General features: G+C 35.0%; 1 protein-coding gene across 1 annotated transcript in view; it reads left to right on the plus strand.

The window, feature by feature from the left end:
- The window catches only part of TMPRSS15 (transmembrane serine protease 15), a 134,698-nt gene that overhangs the window by 28,289 nt on the left and 83,333 nt on the right, over positions 1-23,076 (plus strand). The window contains exons 6-9 of the mRNA XM_070071911.2: positions 592-627; positions 7,884-8,015; positions 16,525-16,630; positions 21,275-21,381. Coding sequence (XP_069928012.2) covers positions 592-627; positions 7,884-8,015; positions 16,525-16,630; positions 21,275-21,381 — 381 coding nt within the window. The remainder of the gene's footprint in view (positions 1-591; positions 628-7,883; positions 8,016-16,524; positions 16,631-21,274; positions 21,382-23,076) is intronic.

Consider the following 23,076-nt stretch of genomic DNA (forward strand, 5'->3'; position numbering starts at 1 on the left):
AAAATTTAGGAATAAATTGTAAGTCCAGGGTCACAGAATTATTAGTTATCAAACTCAAGGATTAAAAATAATTCCTCCTTATTGCAAAGTCTATCAACTAAGCATATCTCATGCTTAGCTTTCAAATAACTTCAAATTAACCTGGTACATTTAAGGTGTATATAATTGTAAAATCAATGAATCCTCATATTTAATTAATTATTAGTGAAAAATATTCTCTTTTGTAGTTGGAAAAGATGAATTAAAATATAATAACCACTAGTCTACAAATCTAGAATTCAATGAAAACTATGTTTGTGAGTTGATGGATTTGTGAATTAGCCTAACTCAATCATCCCACATTGTAAACATACAGAATACATCAGACCTTCATACCATAAATCACACAATGATTTTTGTTAACTAAAAATACAGTTAAAAATGTTTTCTTAGATTCAGATACAAAGGGCACATTCTCATATTAATAGACACTAACAATTCACAGTAACTGCAAAAAAAAAAACCAGATGATAATTAAACAACAGAAGCATACAATTCCCAATAAAAATTTAAAATACATAATTTTTATTTTAATGTTATTTATCATTACAGACAAGCTGACAACCAGCCATCTTCTGACAACACCAGGTCAGTTTTAATATTATTTCTATATATTTAATTAAAATGTAGAAAAATTTATTTGAGACACAAACAGAGAGAACACAACAGAGGAGACAGAGAACTTCCATTCACTCAATCATTCCCCAAATATCCACAATGTCCAGGGTAGGCCAGGGCTGAAGTCAGGAGTTGGAAACTAAACCCACTCAATGAGATGCAGGAACATAATTAATTGGGCCACCACCACTGGCTCCCAGCATTTGCACTGGCAGGAAACTGGAGTCAGAAGCTGGAGCTGAGAATCAAATCCAGGTGGTAAGATATGGAAGATGGGCATCCTACTCCCCAGGCCAAACACACATTCCTCTTTATATTTTCAGAAAGTTTTAATTATGTTTCATATTAGGCTCCTGATAATTCTCTTGTGCCACAATACTTTACAATAAACACAGTTTTGCAGATAGGAAAACTGGAGCATACAAATTTGCTAAAAGTGAACAATACATTTTGGGGGTAATGCTATTTTATCCAACTTCACTTCAGTCTTCTACTGGAACAATGGTTCAAATCAAACACTAAGAATATTATCATGGTTTCCATGAGGGTTGCAAATTTCTTGAGAGGTTAGGAATTTTTTCTTTTTATTATTCTCTCTGTATGTAAGTTAGACATATTTGCATCCCTTATAACAATCTCTTGTTAACATACCATTCCCAACATAGCTTTGTGTTTAGTCATTCAATGATTCTTTTAAGTATCTATTTTGTGGCAACTCTTAGTATTTTTCTTTGAGATAATAATTCCTCTATAACCCTAGTAAAATTGTTCACTGTGCTTCTACCTACTAGTCAACTAAAATACTTTCTTGGTTCTGACATTATGTTCATTTTATTTATTTGTTTTTAAGATTTATTTCTTTATTTATTTGAAAGGCAGAGTTACAGAGAGACAGAAAAAAAGAGAGAGACAGAGAGAGACAGAGAGAGAGGGGTCTTTCATCTGATGGCTTACTCCCCAGATGGCCAGAATGGCCAGAGCTGTGCCGATCCAGAAAAAGGAGCCAGAAGATCCCCCCGGGTCTCCCACATAGGTGCAGAGGCCCAAGGACTTGGGGCCCTCTTCTGCTGCTTTCCTGTGCCATAGCAGAGAACTGGATCCTAAGTGGAAGAGCTGGGACTCGAACAGGTGCCTATATGAGATGCTGGCACCACTGGCGGCGGTTTAACCTTTTATGCCACAGTTCCAGCACCTCTTCATTTTAAATTACCTGTGTTTGTCCATAACCCCTTGAAGTAAGCTTGATACAGGCAATATTGCATAGATCTCCAATCTGCTTCCCAACAAGAATATTGTACTGCCATCTTTATGTCATTAAAGTTAACACAAAATTTTATATACACACATGAAAAATTATTTTTAAAATTATAAATATACTTCTTAGAAATAAATGATAACTTTGGTGCCAAGTGGTGTTGTAACACAGGTCAAATTAAACAGTTTGTGAAGTATTATTCAAAACACTTCATGAAAGCAGTCATCACAACTCTAAATCCCAGAGACACATAGGATAATCTGAACCTGCTTGCAGCTGTATTTATAATATATCCATAAATCAGCACAAAAGATTGAGCCCATATTTTTTTCTACAAGGCAGATAAAATATTTACAGTATGTAAAATCACCTTTAAATACACTTTTTCAGTACACTATTTTTTAGGATTAATAATGGCTGAGTAGTTTTATTTTATGAAATTTGCTTCTGAAACTTTGAGAGTCAACAACAAACATCTAAATCAGTTCCTTGTTTTCCGTTTAATTTATTGAGTGATTCATGAATGAGGCAGGTAATGAGGTCCCTTTAGTTGTATAAAGTTTCACAGGATGACCTAGAGGAAAAATAATGTTAAATAAAGTAACAACTCCTTGGACCTAAAACAAGTTTTTCCCTCTTACCGTCTTGAAGACAAACCTGTCAAAAACATGGGGACTTGGCTGAATCACATGACCATTTTCCTCTGGGTAGAGCAGGGTTGATGAATGAGAGGAAAGAGAGCGCGGTGAAGATCTCTATCCACATTTGCTCTTCTGGGGAGTGGAGCCAAAGTCTCCTTTACTGATTTAAACTGTAACAATAGAGTCAGCAAGCACATAACCCTACTTTCACAGCTTACATCATCAATTGATATTTAAAATAAAATCCAAAAAGTAACATAAACATTATCAGTCATTGCAAAGAATGAGTGAATCTCTCCATTATCTAGTTACGGACACTTGGGGATGGTGTGTTTGCCAGGCTGCCTAAGCTCCTAGAGCTTTTTATTTATTATCTGAACAAATTAAATTGTATTTTCTAGCAGGAGTGAGAAAAGTCCGGCCCACGGGCCATAGAAGGCCTGCAAAATCATTTGGTTTGGCCTTGCCAGGGCAACTGCAGACTGGACAAGAGACTGAATAAACTGATAGTGGCTACTTTTTAAGTTGATGTTTATGTATGGCATCTGGAGATGTAAATAGCCAAATGGCCCTTGGCATAAAAAGGATCTGCATCCCTGCTAGAGTGTGATCGTGAGAATGAAAAGGGAGTGGTACAGAGGCAGTGTTCTGTGGGCAGCTCTGTGGCTGGCACAAGGAAAGGACGCAACCAATCTGAGCCCTTCTTCCTGCCGTTAATGTTTTAACGATGAAACAACAACACAGTTACATATATTTTAAAAAGCTTTTTCAAAACCTAAGGTTAACACAGAATGACTACACTTGGAAATGCTTATTTTAACTAGCCATTTTTTCCAAACATTTCCTTTTATTGGCGACTGTGCTGAATTACCTTAATTAATCCTCTAAGGTAAGTAGGTGGAAAAATATCATATTCCTGTTTTTACTAAATCCATGTAGTACATGGGTCCTCAATAGTTCTCATTTAGTCCTCTCATACAGCAAGATATAGATTTATAGAGGGGAACGAGGCAATTAAACTTGAAAACTGCAGTTTCCAGGCAATAATTTATTATGAATATGCCTTTCAGGGATGTTAAGTTTATTCGCAATTTTATATGCCTGGAAGCCAGAGTTTGAGAAAAATCAACAAATGCATGCATCATATACCTGGCATTAGTACTATTATAAATTCTGCCAAAGAGTACCTTTGTGTGATAACGGATACAAAGTCCATGAGGACTTTTTTTTTTTCTATTGTTCAACTGCCTTTGTTGCCAATTACCGTAAAGTTTTACTAACCCATTTGGAACACTAGGGAAGAGAGCTGGGAACTAAGGTCGCATTACCCAGATTGATTTCTTGGCTGCTACAGAGTGCCTACAGGGTCTGTTTGAGGCAATTGCTCATATGCTTGAAGAGTTCCGAGACTGCAGCTAGTTCTAATCCTTTGTTGCTGACTGTGTAGGCAGACTGAAGAAAAACCAAAGTTTCACTACCATGGGCTTTCTCAACCTCATACAGAATGCAATTTTACTGTAATTCCATTCTGTGGAAGAGTTTGGGGATTGAGGAAAAGAAGTAATTGGCCCATGCAATGAACAGGAAACTGGGCCAAAAGGATCCGAGGCAGGATTATGCACTTCAATTTAATTACCCCAGTGCTGAGATTCACAGACATTATCCAATATCGAATATATTTTGATTTTAAATATTTTTCTTTCTCTGCAATTGATAAAACAACATTTACACATCGCTAGGAACTCTCCTATAGTTTATAAAACCTCTTTCCACATGATCAGGGCTATTAAAATACCTTCACACTGTACTTTCATTTGGTCTGAAAGCCATAATTTTGCTTTAAAAAACAAGCTAGAGGTGTTCTATCAAAGTCAATGAGAATTTCTGTAAGATTACATTGGTCTTTAAAGGCAGACATTCAAGGATGCAGATTCTACTCACACTACTAAGTAAGATATAAAGATTATGGGCTTCATTTTTCTCAGATAGCTTTGGTCACCAAGTACTATTACCCCCATGTAAATGACAAAGAAAATAAACATCTAAGATTTTCAAACTATGATTTTCAATGTATCTCTTGGGACTGACTTGGAAGAAAAATAACAGATTTTAGCTTTTTTATCCTTCACAATACCTTGTTCATTTTCTGCACAAATTAGTCACATGTGTTTCTTAGCCTCAAGTTGCTGGAAATTGTTTTGCTTCTGGATCACTCTGAAGTAATCACGTATGACTTTCTACTGAATCCTACATGATAGAAATATAATCAGATAATTAAAAACTCTATTTTCAGAATTCAATTAATCAATTTGCTACTGTTTCTATCATTTGCCAAAAATTAGTACATAAGAATGTTAACAATACAGATATAAAGTATGTGCAAAGTTTTTTCCCATTCAAATAGCTATTCCTAATATTCAGGCAACTTGATTAGCTTCTAAAAAACTAAACAAATAATTATCATCTTTGTGCACAGTTCTTTAACAGGAATTTATGAAATCCTAAAAATTCTGTGCTCAGAACAGTATAGTACTGTATAGACTTTTTAGAAAAATTAGGGAAAAATAATGAATGAAGTGGTAACAGAAGAGTACAAAAATAAAAAAAAAACCTCTAGTGTTAAGAATAAAAGATCATTTTAAAAATTGGCATCTGGAAAATTCTTACAATAGTCAATATTTTAAAAAATGCTCTTGTCAGAAATTATGCAATGAAATGAGAGGGAGAAATAAGCTTAAATAAAAATCAAATCGATGCATCCTGATATGGGCTGCCGTTGTATAACAATTCTGTTCATTTCCCATTAGTCATTCCCATTAGTCAATACAAGAACCTGTCTTCATAGACTGATCAGCTGAAGGCTGTTTGTGAAACAGTCATCAGAGAGTACAATCTCAACAAGAGCAGTTAATATTTCAACCTTCTAACCAAAATTATTTAAACTAGACTAATTTTCTAATCTCACTATTTTCATAATCACTCTCATGACTTGATCGTTAGTAATTCAATTGTCCACCCCTCAGCACCTTCCCGGATCTTGATCTGGAGCACATCTGGTCTCTGAAGCTCATCAATTATCTTGTAAAATAGCAATTAAGTCCCTGCCCCATCTCCTCTGCCAGAGAGAGAGTTCTAGCCCTTATCAACATTCGCCCAGACTGTGGAAACAGCTTCTCAGTTGGACTCCACACAAATTCCCACATGATCCTAGAATTACCGGTATGGAACATGGCCTGGTCATATCACATACAAATGTAAAATCATCCAGGACTGTTGTCTGTAGGAAAAAAATATTTCCAACTGTAAATAAAGAGAAAATGATCCCTCAGAATCTGGTCCCAAACACTCTTCCTGATACGGCTTCCCCTCACATACTGACGTCCAGGTAAATCAGACTCATCTATTTCCATGCACTGATGCACCCCTGTCACATCACAAACCGTAGGTGGTATTCCTTGTACATTTCTAAATACCCTTCAAAATCTAGTTTAAATATGACTTTTCTGAGAAACGTTTTTCATCCTTGCCTGAAAAAGAGGCTCATTATCTAAGCCTTGTGTTCCAAAAGCTTGTTTATATACCTCTTCTTAGAAAATAGTCAATGATCCAGTCTCTCTCACTACTACACTCAGGGACCAACGAAGGGAGGCTCTGCCTTGCTCATCCTTTCATCCCAACCCCTGGAGTTCCACAACACATAGATGGCAAAGGCTTGTGGAGTAAGTGAAGGATAATGAGATCAAAGGAGTCCAAGTACAGTCACTTTCCAGAATAAGGCTCAATCTAAATTTCCATCGCAGAGATAAAGCATCAGGAAGTGAAGCTCTCATGAGAGGCTTGGGGTCAGACAAAATTATGTATCTTCCTAGTTATATCTCCAAAGCCAATCTCTCAGGAGATGAATGTATACAATTTTAATAGCTGTTGTTAAAATATGACTTACAGTTTCAAGAATTTTGCCTTTTCTCCCTTTATTTATCATTTATGAAATACTATCACATATTATACATTTTCTGGATTACAGATTCCATCAAGGACCCTCTTACAATAATTACAATATGCATTTGAATTTATTAAATACAATTATTATCATTTTTCTTCTGTTAGATTGGGGTATTCTGTAATTTAGGAATGATTCTGACCTTTCTTCTCTCCTAATTTGATGTTAGATATTCCAAGTATTTCCCAATGGTTTATAGTTACTTTTTAATTAGAACAAATTATAAAAGTCTAATTTAGTTGTGTACACTTACATGCTCAGCAACCCTGTTTATAAATATCCCTAGTTTGGAATTATCTTAATAGACTCATTGCTACGAGCACTTCAATTTTCTTAATTAATTTTATCGAACATAAAAATGAATTTCAGAATTTCCTATTTTTAAATCCCAGCAGATGGCAGTAAAGTGTTGACTTTGAAATTAAGAAAAATAACAAAAAATTCCTGTTGAGTCAAAGATTTCAAAAATTTTAAGCCATCATTGTTATTCTAGTCAAAGACAAAAATATTCAAATTCTCACAATACTCTGAAAAGTAGAACTGCATTTCTTTATCATTGGGTATATAAAATATCTAATTTACTTAGTTTTGCACTTCTATTTTCCAGGATATCTTATCAAAGTGAAATTTGTTTCCTGGTGCATTTCTGTCCTTCATATGTAGAAATGGAGCAAGTAAAGGACAAGACAGGCTGAGAGTATGGCCTGGAACCTTGTAGTGTTGTATTTGTATTTCATTATCTATGAATCTCAGACAATATACGAAAAGAGATACTGAACAGAAATATCTAATGGATTTCTTCACTGCTCAATGTAGCAATGTACTAGGAATTTTAGATAATTCATCTTACCATAAAGTGGCTTTTGTTGATAAATTTTACCCTGCAGAACACAAAATTTACTTAAGCCACTCTGTTATCAAATAATAAGTTTGCAAGTAAATAAAGTGGCTACTAGATGTTACAAATGATATGATAAGTTTCCCAGTAAATTGAAGCCCACAGCACTTATAAAAATGTTAGGAGGCATAAACACTAGTCTAGATGCCCAAACTCTAGCATTAATTGGTTAGTGTTAAAATAAAGTAAAAGTTAATTTTAACATCTATATGTGATATTTATGAATTTTTTCCAAAAATGTGAAATTCTATTAATTTTGATAAGTGATGATTTATCAAATTAAAGAAATATTTCTCTTAGAAATTGTAGGATATGCATAGAAGTAAGGACCTGAGAAAATATATATAAGAAATATTCAAATATTTTGTCTTTTACAAACTGGCAATTAAACCTACCATGAGAAAATTTATATTTTTTTCTTTTTTTTTTAAGGAAATTTCTCAATAGAGTGTCTGCCTGGTTCAAGACCTTGTGCTGATGGTGTAACTTGCATAGCCGATGATTTATTTTGTGATGGAGAAGTAGACTGCCAAGATGGTTATGATGAAGACAGTAACATTTGTGGTAAGGTCCCTGCATTCTCCCCCATTCCTTTTTGCCCTCTTTCTCTATAGGCACACACGCACATTCACACAGACACATACTCAAAAATACACATGTGTGCACTTACACAGATCTCAAATATTTGAAATCACTGTTTCTGTAATTACATTTATAATTTAATACAAACTCTAAAATATAATTATATTACTAATCTCTAAACTCTATTACATAATATAAAGATATTAGTTAACAAGAATTTCATTTGGTGACTATGGAAAGAATGCTATGATTAACGATGTCTGCCATGAATATGAGGAACGTGTACCATTATTTTTCATTTATTTTCTATATTAAATTATTCCAAGCCATTATGAATTCGGCTTCTATGTTCTTACTTCTGAGTATTTGTAATGGCTTTTTGTGTTTTTCTTTTCATCATAAAATCATCGTATCCGTCTTGTATTGGTTATTTTTTTTTAAAAAAAGATTTATTTACTTTATTTGAAAGACAGAGTTACTGAAAGGCAGAGGCAGAGAGAGAGAGAGAGAGGTCTTCCATCCTCGGGTTCACTCTCCAAGTGGCTGCAATGGCCAGAGCCAGGCTGATCCAAAATCAGGAGCCAGGAGCTTCTTCCGGGTCTCCCACATGGGCCATCTTCCGCTGCTTCTCCAGGCCATAGCAGAGAGCTGAATCGGAAGTGGAGCAGCTGGGACTCGAACCGGCGCCCATTTGGGATGCCGCCACTTCAGGAGGTGGACTTATCCCACAGTTCCGGCCCCTTTATTGGTCATTTTAGTAGTTCCTACCTCAGTCAGCATTGCCCCTTAATCTAGTTGGTGCTTTTATTCACCTTCTGTAGTTCTATGGAAAATGGCAACCAGTTATAAAGAACAACTTAATGTCTCAGGAATAAAACATTCCATCTTTTATTTGTATATCTTGATATCTGTTTTGTTATTATTAAACACTTGATTACCATTTATTATACACCAAGCATGAATATTAATGACTTAAGTGCATGGATTCCAGTTAGGCGTTTACTAGAAAGTAGCGTCCAAAAGGGATATTTATTTTCATGTGGGATGTGTATGATTACCATACAATTATGAATACAGATTAGTATGCAATGTGAAGAACTATTTGAATAAAGCTAATCTGTAATATGTTTTTGAAAAATTATACAAAAAGCTTGAATTGAACATTTCTTGTGTGTGTATTACAGTCTGTTTGAAAATCAGCCTTGAACACAATTAGTTCCTGAATCACCTGTAGTTAGTTGCTTGCTACACTTCGCTCTTCTATTTTTTGCTACACTATTCTCTTACTTGATGTTAATTGAAAATGAATGTTCCAATAATGACCAAAGTCTTAAAAATTAACTATCCATTTGGTACATACTTCAAAAGACAGGCAGTTGGTTTGTTTCCCAGTACCAACTTAACAAAAGGCAACTCCACAAAGAGACTTCCACTAAGCAATCCCAATTCAAACATTCTTGGATACAATTCAAACCTTCCAAGTTTAACCTCATCCTTTGAAGCACACTCAGAGCATATTGGAAGAAAGTGCAGGCTATGGAATATTTTAAATCTATTTTATATAAATAAGTTACTCAAAGAAGAAAGTAACCTTTTGCTGTGGTTTCAGGCATTTTCCAGAACCTTTTCAGGGAGAATGTAGTCCAAGTGTGCCATCATGAGGTAGCAAAAGTGATGCTGGTTTCCATTTCTAAAACAATGTATGTCACAGATACATACATAGTTTTTAGTCTATATAATTATGGTCAATAACTATAAATGAGGTGAAATGCATAAATGACATATTAGATTAATCAAATAATCAGAAAACATACCGCACCTATTATTTGTTCTCCATCTGCAGAAAGTTAATAGTTTTCACGATGAATTTATTCCAAAGCATATAAATAATAAGTATAGGGGTACCATATAAGTATAAGAATTTATCCTAAAGTTTTAAGGTATGAATTAGTTTTCTAAGCCAATATAAACTCATGAGATGAGCTTCATAGTAGAACCAGATTATTTATCTAAATTTGCTTTCAAGAAATCATCAAACTGCCTTGTTACTTTCAGACATCATGATGGTTTGTGTTTATCATACCTCAGTACTGATTAGCCTTCCATGTCACCAAGTCTCAAGTCTCTAGTTACTCAGTTTTGCATGCTGTTAATTCTCAGGTGTTTTTTTTTTTTAAGATTTATTTATTTATTTACTTATTTATTTGAAAGTCAGTGTTACAGAGAGAGAAGAGAGACAGAGAAATCTTCTATCTGGTAGTTCACTCACCAAATGGCTGCAATGATGGGGGCTGGGCCAGGGCAAAGCCAGCCAGGAGCTTCTTCCATGTCTTCAAGGTGGGTGCAGTGGCCCAGGGACTTGGGCCATCTTGTGCTGCATTCGCAGGCACGTCAGCTGGGAGCAGGAGCTGGAGCAGTGGTACTCAACAGATGACAGCTTAACCCATTGCACCAGGGCACTGGCCCCAAATCTCAAATTTTGTATTTGAAAGTTAGTGTTGTCTCTATTTTGATAAATAAATGCAAATCGTTTGCAGAAGAAATAGTGGAAAAAATCCAATTAATCAATCTTTATCAAGCAAGGATTCAAGAAAATAAACTGTTTTATTCATTTTACTCATCAATGAATCTGAGGTCAAAAGCCTCATGGAGTTCACTTCAGCACAAACTCAACGTATATTAGCATAATATCCACCTGAAAACACTCGCTCATCCATATGCATTCATGAGAAACTTAAAAATTTATTTAGTTTTCTCTAATTGACCTTTTTCCTTACCTTCCCCCCCACCAGCTGTGTGCTCTAACTGTGTGACTAATAGAGTCACATTAATGTTGACTTCCTCTTACAGTTTCTTTTTTAAGACTTTGGTTATTTAAGTTTATACAACTTAGAGCTGACTACAGCTGAACTAAGATTTCTTCCAACTGTTGCTCTCTTCTGAGTAGATTGCATCAGCAAGAAAGTTCACTTTTCAGCTGACCTGTGAGAAGGAAAGAATGCCGACTCACACATTTAGGTCAAGGTGCAGGCCGTTTCGGAAGTTGGTTGGCAAAGTGACTTCACAGTTCACAAGAATTGTATGTATGCTCATAACAGAACTAGATGGGTGGACATGGATCACGTTTGATTCCTATATCCTGGAGAATTGACTGCCCTGGACAAACACAATTTGTAAATAGTTAGCCAGAAGAGGGCGTTCTCAGTGGATCCAAAGCATATATCCTTATGAATCCCATCCCTTCACAGCAGACATTTCTTTATTTTTTTTTTTTAATTTTATTTAAGGTATACAAATTTTATTTATTTCGTATACACAGATTCAGGAACATAATAATATTTTCCACCCTTCCTTCCCACCCACGCTCCAACACTTCCTCCTCCCTCTCCTAGTCCCACTCAATTTGTACAAAAATCTATTTTGAGTTTACTGTATACTCATAAGGTTAACCCTACACTAAGTAAAGAGTTCAACAAATAATATGAAGAAACAGACACTGTTCCTCAACAGTCGAGACAAGGGCTGTTAAAAATTAGTGCATATCCAGTTGATACACTGCAAGTTTCCCAAAGATAAGAACCACATGGCGACAGTTTACCCCAGTAGGCAACTCCCAGCATTCAGCCTACGGATAGCAGGCATAGTAAGTGTTGTAAGGAGGAAATTTTGAAATCTGTCTTGAATTTGGATCCCTGACTTTAAGGGCGGTTTTTTTGTTTTTGTTTTAAGTCTACAAAATTGTCATTCTAGAATGTAGTATATTATGCGAGAGCTTTGTATGTTCAGATGGCATAGTTTGGGGAACAGAAAGGTCAGATCATCTGTGTCTGACTTTGGGCAAAATTAAATGATTGTGTTCCTTTTCTTAGCTGTTTTCTAATATTCCATTTGTTTCAGGTTGTCTATGCCTTTGTTCTCATTTCCATGACTGAAATATTTACAATAAACAATTCATTTATAAAAAAATTAGTGCATAACAAAATGTCAATTTCACTCCTATGGATTCCCTTTTAGGTACTCTCTATTTGTTACCACATATCAGGGAAAACATATGGTATTTTCTTTTTGGAACTGGCTTACAGAACACATTTCTAATAGTATAATTCAATGAATGACAGGACAAGTTCTCTTCACTCAGAATTTTTTTTTTGATGCTGCACTGGAAAGTCTAAAATTTCGCAATCATGAAGACTCATTAATTCTACTCATCTGTAGCTAGTTATATCTTTTTCTCCTCCCAAAATCTGTCCTGCTTCTTTGTCTGTCAAACTAGATTCAGCAGAAGTATCCTGAAATTAAATCCAAAAAATGTCTGAGAATACCCTTAGCACAAGACTAATCATAAAATAATATTTTGGCATTTTGAATGTTTCTTTATAATTAGTTCATTTTATTATTATTTTAAAGATTTATTTTATTTATTTGGAATACAGTGTTACAGAGAGAGAGAGGAGAGAGATAGAGAGAGAGAGACTCCCCAAATGGCCACAACACCCAGAGCTGAGCTGATCCCAAGCCAGGAGCCAAGAGCTTCTTCCCGATCTCCCACATGGGTTCAGAGGCCTAAGGACCTGGGCCATCCTTCATTGCTTTCCCAGGCCCATTAACAGGGAGCTGGATCAGGGAAGTAAATCAGCTGGGACTCAAACTGGCGTCCATAAAGGATGCCAGTGCTGCAGGCGGGGCTTTAACCCACTGTGCCACAGTGCTAGACCCCATTATTATTTTTAAAGATTTATTTATGTGATAGAGTTACAGAGAGACAGGGAGAGAAAGCAAGAGTGAGAGCAAGAGCCGGAGAGAGAGAGCATCCGCTGGTTCACTCCTCAGATGGCCTCAGTGGCCAGGACTGGGCCAGGCCTAAGCCAGATGTCAGGAACTTCATTTGGGTCTCCCATGTGGGTAACAGGCGCCACTACTTGGAACATCTTTCGCTGCTTTTCCCATGTCATCAGCAGGGTATTGGATCAGAAGTGGAACAGCTAGGAAATGAACGTGCACACATTTGGGATGCTGGATTGCAGGCAGTGGCTTTACCCCTATACCACAATGCCAGCCCCTGCAATTTTATTTTAGATGTCGTCAGGAATATCATTCATCACTGCTTGCATGAAGAAGTTTACCAGTGGCCATTTAGTGAAAAATTTCACCTGTAGATGATCTATTCCCAATAAAACTTAAGCTCATAGTAACAGGATGAATTGATCATATTTTTTAGGACAGGCTAAATTTTGGGTAAACACTCAGCAATTTAAGACATTAAGAACTGATTTATTGCCTTTATCATAATCCATGCCAGAAATGCCAACTTCTTGAAAGTTACCCTGTGTGTCTATAGAGTCCTCTATTGTATCCTTTACAATCCATTGACAGATAAGGAAGACAGTTACAAATGAACACAAGGACTTCCACACCACTAATCAGCTCAGCCACATTACTCCGAGTGCCTGCTGTTTGGGGAAGTGAAGTTTAGACACATGCCTAGGATGGAACTATAACAGGGACAGACATAGAACAATCTCTGCCACTGGGGATATCACTCAACTCTGTAAAATATGAAAACTATTATAATTGTATCAACTTCACAAATAAGTTCTAGAAATTCTTAGATTCATTTTGTTTTGTTCATGTTTTAATTCTCTCTTTTTTTTTGGCTTCTCCTTGTTTGTTGTGAAATGCTATTGTAAAAATGATCTGCATTCTACCTTTAAGAATATTGGAAATATGGAATTCTTTTTCTTCAGGATTTCTTGTTCTTACTTTCACTTACGCTTTTCCCTCCTTGCATTTTAGCTCAAAGAATAGATGATGTCATCTATAATCATTTTGTGTATTATAGAACCTTGCAGTACAGCACAGTATATACTACACAAAATAGCATATACCATTTTTGTTAGTTTTTTTTAAGTCTCTTGATCCTTTTTTATTTACTTTTTTAAAGAATTGTTTATTTATTTGAATGGCAGAGCCACAGAGAAGCAGAGGCAGAGAGAAACAGAGAGGCCTTCCATCCGCTGGTTCACTCCCCAGACATCCACCCAAAGCCAGGAGCCAGGAGCCTCCCTTGGGCCTTCTATGCAGTTGCAAGGGCCAAAGGACCTGGGCCATCCTCTACTGCCTTCCCAGGATGCATCAGAAATCTGGATCAGAAGTGGAGCAACAGAGACTCGAACCAATTCCCACATAGGATGCCGGTGCCACAGACTGGGACCACAACCCACTGTGCCACAGCGTTGGCCCCAATCCTTTTTTAATTTAAAGAATTTATGATTAGATTAGATTCTCAGAGTCACAGGAAACAGATGATAATCGCTACGACACAGTTATCATCAATTCTTATGTTAATGTGACATTAATACAAACAGAACAGTTTCAGTGTAGTTCATAGATACAATTCTAATCATTTAGTTTTTATGGTCATTGAAGCTAAGGCATTAATTGACTCTTTTATTTGTCCTGGTTTGCAGTGAGCAGAGATTTGACGATGAGGAAAGAATTTTGCTTTCACAACCAAAAATGCAGCACTGAATTTTAAAAAGTCAAATATTTTATTGTTTATCTTCAAATCATGACAAATCAACTTTCACTGTCCTTTTCTGCTGCAGTAAGTGTTAAACGTGAGGAGACTTATTCAGCTCAACAAGCTAGAATTTCTTTTTCTTTTCCAAAGATCTGTGCTGGATTATTTGGAACTTAATTCTGTTCATAATTTTTTTCTCTTTCCTTGTTTTCCTTCTATTGGTCCATGCCAGGAATCAGTCTGTAAAGTTATAAAGCAGTATAATTCATCCCACAGGTTTTGTTCTTAAACAGACTTTGTATCTTAATGCAATTTTTGCACTTTAAAAAAAAAAAGTCAGACAAAATATGGGATTATAACCAACATTTTCATGTGCTGATCTATTTTTCAAGTTATTTATTTGTCTCTATATTGTATATTTTATGTCATTGAATAGCTTGTAGTGTATAATTTGATAGAATTACTGAATGATATTACAATGTATTTTTCCATCCCTTGGTTTTGGATTAGCTTATTCCAGTTCTCAGACTCTAAAGGCAGAAAATTTAGCTTTTTTTTTTTTTTTTATTTTCCTATTCTCCATCAGTGCTTCTGGCATATGAGGAATTCACAACCTGTACAGAGGAAAAGTCACATTATGGAAAGCATAATTTTAGAAGATAGTGTTGATAGAATTAAGGAATCAAATATGTAGCAAATAACATTAAAAAGATGAAAAAATATGAAAATCTAAAAGAATTCAGAAATAAGTTAAAGACAAGTGATAGTGCATACCAGTAAAGAGAAGTTCATGGAAACATGTGTTATAAGAACTAAAAGAGGAACATGAGTAATCACGGAAAGTAAAAGGCATAATCAAGAATAGTGGCTGAAAAATACTGAGCTCTATAGTGATTCTATCCTAAGGGAGCTAGAGTGATGAAATTTAAAAAACGCATAAAAATAGAATGGATAAGAATGGATAAATTCTCTACAGGCCCCTAACAACATATGTATCCTTTGCCTTGTCTTACTCATCATTTTCAGAAGGACATAGTAATTTGTGCATGCATTTTAAACTTGCCTTGCTCCAATTTAATGGGAAAATCAGAATAAAAATTAGCTGTTATTTGTCTAATGTGACAGCTTACAATTCAGATATACATGTTTTCTTAAATATATGATAAAATACACTTAAAATACAACATAGTTTTGGTTGTTTAGAAATACAGTGATCTGAAAGACTGTGATACAGTAAGAGTATTTGAAAAATTCTGATAAATTTTATTTTATTTTTTGAAGATACATTTGTTTATTTTTGAAAGTCACAGTTACAGAGAAAAGAGAGAGAGAGAGAGAGAGAGAATCTTTCATTCCCTAGTTCACCCTCCAGATGGCTGGAAGAAAACCAGGAGCCAGGAGCTTCTTCCAGGTCTCCCACATAGGTGGCAGGAGCCCAAACATTAGGGCCACCTTCCGCTGCTTTTTCCAGGCCATTAGCCAGGATCTGGATTGGAAGTTAAAGAGCTGGTACATGAACCTGTGCCTATATGGGATGTTAATGTCACAGGGGCAGCTTTACCCACTACACCACAACACCAACTCCTCTAATAGATTTTAAACAAGAGATCTGGTTTAGTAGCTTCAGTTTTGTAAAATACTCTTGTATATATTCTGTCATATACACCTATGAAATGCTTATTAGTTTTAATGTCAAGATTGTCTTTGTCTAACTTTCATTGTCTTTTTTTAAACTTTTATTTAATGAATATAAATTTCCAAAGTACATAATATGGATTACAATGGCTTCCCCCCCCATAACGTCCCTCCAACCCGCAACTCGATTCATTTTCGATTCTCTTTATATACAGAAGATCAGTTTAGCATACATTAAGTAAAGATTTCAACAGTTTGCTCCCACACAGAAACATAAAGTGAAAAATACTGTTTGAGTACTAGTTATAGCATTGTTTTTTTTTTTTTTTTTTCCAGCCACAGCTTGTGATGGACAATTTTTGTTGACTGGATCTTCTGGGTCTTTCCAGGCTGACCATTATCCAAAGCCTGGATCAAGTACTGTTTGTCAGTGGATTATACAGTAAGACGCCTTCTTCTCTTACCTGTCTTTAATCATGAAGTCTTTTTCTGATGTGATGTCATAGCACTTTAAGTGGTATCTTCAACAACTACAATTTTTATTAGCTACAAAAGAAAGTACACCAAACTCATTAACTTCAAAAAGTTTCTCTTTCATCCTTTACCTTTTAAAAGGATATTCTGTCCTATGAAGACTACTTTTAAAAAAAGATTTATTTACTTATTTGAAAGGCAGAGTTAGTTACAGAGGGAGAGGAAGAGAGAGAGAGAGAATCTTCCATCCACTGGTTCACTTCCCAAATTGTGGCAATGACCAGGGCTAGGCCAGAAACCAGGAGTTTCTTCGAGGTTTCCTATGTGGGTAGAGGGGCCCAGGGACTTGAACCATCATCTCGTGTTTTCCCAGGAAATCTAGCAGGGAGCTAGATTTGAAGTTGAACAGCAAGGACTAGAACTGGTGCCCATATGGGATGTTGGTGTTGTAGGTGGTAGATTAACCTGCTGTGCCACAGTACTTTCTAATGAATGGGGTCATCACCTTGCATTTTGTAGTAAGATACCCTTGGCCTGGGCACAAATCGTGTGCTGCCAAGACTAAGGACATTCATGTATGACTGTTTATTGCAAGAAAAAAAGTCCCTCTCACCTGCATCCGCAAACGGAATATAGTTATGCTGTGGTAAACAAGACAGATTGGTTCTAGGATCTGCTATGAATATTGAATGCTCACATTCCTTGTATAAAATGGTATAATGCTTGCATATAACACATATCTCCCTGTACACACTAAACGATCTCTAAATTAGATTACTTAATACAACATAAATGCTATGTAAATAGTTGTTATATTGTATTAGGGAATAGTAAGATTTAAAAGTCTGCACATATTCCATACTGCTGTAATTTTCTTAAAAATACATTTGAACCACATTAGTTAAATGCTCAGATGCAGAACCTGGAAACATGAAAGGTTACAGATTAAGAGCAGGGAACACCCTTTACACACATCATTTTTTTTTCTGCTATACCTTAAAAGACATTCGGAACAGTTACTATATATTTGACCCCATACTCTTATGCTCAATTGAACAATCCAATTATGATAGTGATCAAATAATCAGGCTGTTGTTAGATGAGCTCCCTAAAAGTTTACATCAGAGGTTTTCACAGAAGAGGAATGCCTGATTTCTTCCCAGCTATTCCTTGGGGAAAAGATTTTGTATTCAAATACATATAAGGGATACTAAAATAAATTCTTTATAATGTTTAAAAAGAGGGTGGGACTTCTCAAAACCTTAAATATATTACATTGTGAGGCAAATCTCCAATAAAAACTTTACAGTGAGCCATCAAATATTTCCCCTCACAGTATATGCTGAAGTGTTCCACGGAATTCATTTTGAGAAATTATAGTTAGTTATTTCTCTTAACAGCTGAATGGGACTATGGTTCCCCAACCTTACCTATGGTATAAAAATTTTAATCATTGCCATGGTTCACAAGAAAAGTAAAGGAGTCATTGTAACAGCTGATTAAAGAAAGTTAATACAGAACATCAGGTTCCTGCCAAATGCTAGGAAATGGGTTACTTCCCCATGTAGATATGTCCCAGAAAAAGAAAAGGTTGTTTGACGTATATCTACTTGGCATTACTCAACAGAAAGCACAACATTCTCTATGAAGTATAGCAGCCGGGACTCAAACCAGTGCCCATTGGGACGCCTTTGCCACAAGCAGTGGTCTTATCCACCATGCCGCAGAACCTGCTCCTCTACTCTCTTTAAATCATTTCTATTTTACAGCTCAGCCTCATGTAAAATACATAATATAAATAAGCATAATTTCCTTTGTTTCATATTATAGACAACATACTCTTTGCCCATCAAAAATAAGATTGTGCATTACAAATAGTAACTTTAGGTAATTCTTTCCAATTGAAAAATTAACCAATTTGGAGAACATTGTTTCAAATATATATACAGACTCATCTATAAAATACTGTTACCACTACTCATATGGGAAGTCAAAAATTGTCTTAGTTTTTACACTAGATGTCATTACAAAGTCTTTGAAAACTCTTAGATAACTTCTGCCTAAATGGAAAGCATATATGAACCTTAATCTGAAATTTTAAGTGTACAGTTATGTCTTTAAACAGTCCTTGGAATTTTATTAGGTTAAAATAATATTTTAATCCATTTCTGAATAAAAGTAGTTCAAATTTATATAGTTTATTAGTAAGATACACAAAAAGTTGCTATCATAATTTACATAATAATGATTCTATATTGTTTAACAATCTTTATGTTTCTGTTCTTTTTGCTTCATTTTTATTACTTATTTTAAGAAATCGCCACTGTGGCACAAGTATGGTTTAGATTCTTGAAAAATGTAAAAGAACACCCTAAAATATATATGCTATAGTTTGTTAAGAATATATGAATTAATTAGTCACATAAATAATCTACTTTTTCTTCTCAAAACTGATTACTCTAATAGTGATGCATTTTACCAGATCGCCTTTTGACCTGTGGTGATCAACCCGGGACTAAAGACAATGGTTTTTCTACAAGTCTGCAAAATTAATTACATAGTAATGTTTAAGACGTAATTAAATTGTATTTGGTGCTAGGTGAGACCAGCTTTGACATTACAGTCACATTTACCATAGGGCCAGTGGTGGAGATAGCCTGTATGAGTTCGTATAAACTTCTTCAGCTTCAACATGTATCACTGTTGAAGGGGGTATTTTTCACAGATATAGAGAAAAATTCCAGAAATTCATTTGGGACCAAAAAGTACCTAAATAGGAAAAACATATTGACAAAGAAAAAAAAAACTGTAAGCCTTGTACTGCTTGATTTCAAAATATATTACAAAGTTATTGAAACCAAAACAGTAATGTCCTGGTATAGGAACACATATATAGACCAACAGAATTGAGATTGCAGAAATAAGTCCTTGCATTTGCAGTCAACTCATCTTCAACAAGGGTGTAAAAACCTCACAGCAGGGAAAGGATAGTATATTCAACAAATGATATAGAAAAATATGAAATTCACAAAGAATGACATCAGACCTTAGTACTACACCAAGCACAAAATTCAAGATTAAAATGGATTAAAGGCTTACATATAATAACTGAAACTATAAAATTCCTAGAAGAAAACATAGGGCAAATATTCGTAACATTTATCTTAGCAATGATATCTAGAATATGACACCCTGAACCCAGGCAATAGAAGCAAAATTAGATGAATTGGGTTACATCAAAGTAAAAAAACTTCTGGATAGCAAAGTAAACCATCATCAGAATAAAAAAAGCAACCCATAGAATTGTAGAAAATATTTCAAACTATATATATGGAAGTAAGACCAAAAATATTTAAGGAACTACTACAACTCAATACCAAAAAAATCAAACAAACCCATTTAAAACAAAAAGTAAGTTACCCGACTGAAAATGGAAGAGGCCAGCATGGTGGGTAGTAGGTTAAGCCTCTGCTTGTGATGCATTAATCCCATATGGGAACAGTTTAAATCCTGACTGCTCTGCTTCTAATCCACCTCCATGCTAATGGCCTGGGAAAAGCAGTGGAAGATGGCCTGAGTCCTTGGGCCTCTGCACCCATAAGGGAGATGCGGATGAAGCTCCGGGCTCCTGGCTTCCACCAGGCCCAGTCCCAGCCCTTGTGGCTATTTGGGGAGTGAACTAGCAGATGGAAGATCTCTTTCTCTTTCTCTCTCTGTAACTCTGCTTTTCAAAAACATAAAATAAGTCTTTAAAAAATGAGAATAAACATTCATTATCAGACATACAGATGTCAAACAAGCACATGTAAAGATGTTTAGCATTACTAATTGGAAATGCAGATCAAAACTACAATGAGATATCAACCCATATTTGTTAGAATGACCAGTACCCCCCCAAAAAAAATGTTGACAAGGACATAGAAAGATTTGAACCCTTGTGCAAGGACAATAGGAATGTTGAATGGTGAGTCAGTTATGGAAACAGTATTTGGGTTCCTCCTAAAGTCAATACTAGAGCCATTAACTGATACAACAATTTTAATTCTGCTTATTGATTCAAAAGAATTGAAATAAGAACCTCCAGGAGATTTCAGCATTTCATTTCAGCATTATTCACAGTAGCCAAGATACAGAAAGAACTTAAATGTTTGTGAACAGATGAAGAGATAAAGGAAATACAGTATACATACAAAATGAAACATCATTTCATCATAAGAAAGAAGGAAATTCTGTAAGCACAATATGACTGAAATTTAAGAATATTATGCTAGGTGAAATAAGGCAAACAAAGGAAGATAAATACCACATGATTGCACTTACGTGAAGCATTCAAAGTAGTTAAACTAAAAATGAAAGTAGATTGGTGTTCGCCAGGCGTTGCGGGCGGAGAGAACAAACGGAGAGCTGCTGATAAATGGATATAGATTTCAAGCACGCAAAAGTTCCAAAGATCTGCTGTGCGATGTTGTGTGCATAGCTAACAATACTATGTTAAAAGGAAGTGTCATATGTTATGTGTTTCCTACTATAAGAAGAAAAATATTCAAACCCTACAATGTGTTAAGAATTACATCACTGTTAAGATATAATCTATATCTTGTTTTTAATTTAGGGTAAACCAAGGACTGTCTATTAAACTGAGCTTCGATTCTTTTAATACGTATTATACAGACCTGTTAAACATTTATGAAGGTGTAGGTCCAAGCAAGATTTTAAGAGGTAAGTTAAAGCAAATATGAATTGATATCAAAATGAAAATATTTGGTGAGCTTTTTGGAGTGGTATGTGTCTACTTCGGTTCAGAACTGAATATAATCGTGCAGTTTAAGTAACCAAGGGAAAAAAGCCAAATTGGTCCTCATTATAAAAACTGAGAAACTGATGTTCTATATAATCTTCTTTATAATAACATGATTTCACATGGTTATCCTCTAATTGATGTTTTGAAAATCATATAAATTTTGCCAAATAAATATAATTATGTATTTTGTTACTATATATTGTGTTAATACTATTCTCTATTAGGCAAAACACAGACAATCCCTAAAAATTATTATTCTATTTTTCTCCCACACTCATTACTTAGTCTCATAGGGTCTCTGTTCTTACTTTCAATGTGTAGAGCTCCTCTGTTTAACACTAATTAAAAGGGTTGAACAGTTTCCAGCACAGGAAGAAGGCTCAGTACAGCCAAATGTAGATGGTGTTGTTGTTCCATGACCATTTATTATTAATACATGATCACTGATGGAATCCATAGAAAGGGCAAGGAACACACTAGTGAAATATCTGCTACCCCACTTTATTATTCCAGCTGGCCCCTATTCATGGTAACCAAAGAAAATAGGGGAAAGTTCTAGGAGGAAATAAAATGAGGATGAAGACAAGATTGTGGAAATAAACCAGGGAATAACAAACTTTGCTCACCCATAGAGTTGAGATATCATTGCAAGGGACTTCTTTTATTATGGTTTAATAATTTTTCCTTTCGCATTTTGCTTGTAGATATTGAAAATATAATCCTATCAAATATTTTGATTGATTTAAAATATTTCACAAATATTTGGGGATATGCTAATAAGCTTAGTTTTATTGGGTGCTTATAGATGTGCTGTACTAAATGATTTCTGTGGATTTTCTAATTTAATATTTTCAACATACCTACAAAGTACACATTACAGAAAAGCAAAATTGTATTGAAAATGTTAAATCAAAAGGTTCACAGAGCTATTTGGCTTGAGGGGAAGAAATTAATCCCCAAACTCTCTGACCTTAAACACATTGCAGTTATTCATTATCCTTTAAGTGCCTGCACACAAATGTGATGAGTACACAAAAAACATATGCACTCATGGTAGTCACATTGGGCTCAAATAAATGGATCAACCTTTTGATAATGTATTTTATTTCTGTATTTAACAGATGTAGTTTCCTAAAATCATGGTTAAAATAATTATTTACTTGGGTGGATAAGTAAGCTATTTCACATAAATATTTGCCAAGGATAATGTCAGATATATAATTTTAGCGTACATTGATCACTTACATTGTGTAAAGTCATTGTGTGTTAGCAACTTAATTTAACCCATAGATGTTCTCCAAACCAATTATGAAGATGCTATTATAATCTCTATAAGTGATAAAATTTAAGTTCATAGAAATTAACTGCACAGTGAGTGCTAGATAGGTTACCCTCATGTTCTTTCACCCTGTTTCTAACCATTTGTCTAAATACTATTTCCACATGCTTGGACTATCAGTAATCCATGAATAAATATTAGAATTATTAGGTTAAGTGGTATAAATAGTGCACCAATAATTATCATAAACTGTAATAAGAAACCAAATACTAAAATAGACAAAAATCAGTAAAAATATCATTAAATTTCAAGAAATTTTAATTTAAATATTTTT

Source organism: Oryctolagus cuniculus, chromosome 4 (genome assembly GCF_051225735.1).
Source record: "Oryctolagus cuniculus isolate XC-2025 breed Fujian yellow rabbit chromosome 4, ASM5122573v1, whole genome shotgun sequence".
Taxonomy (NCBI): domain Eukaryota; kingdom Metazoa; phylum Chordata; class Mammalia; order Lagomorpha; family Leporidae; genus Oryctolagus; species Oryctolagus cuniculus.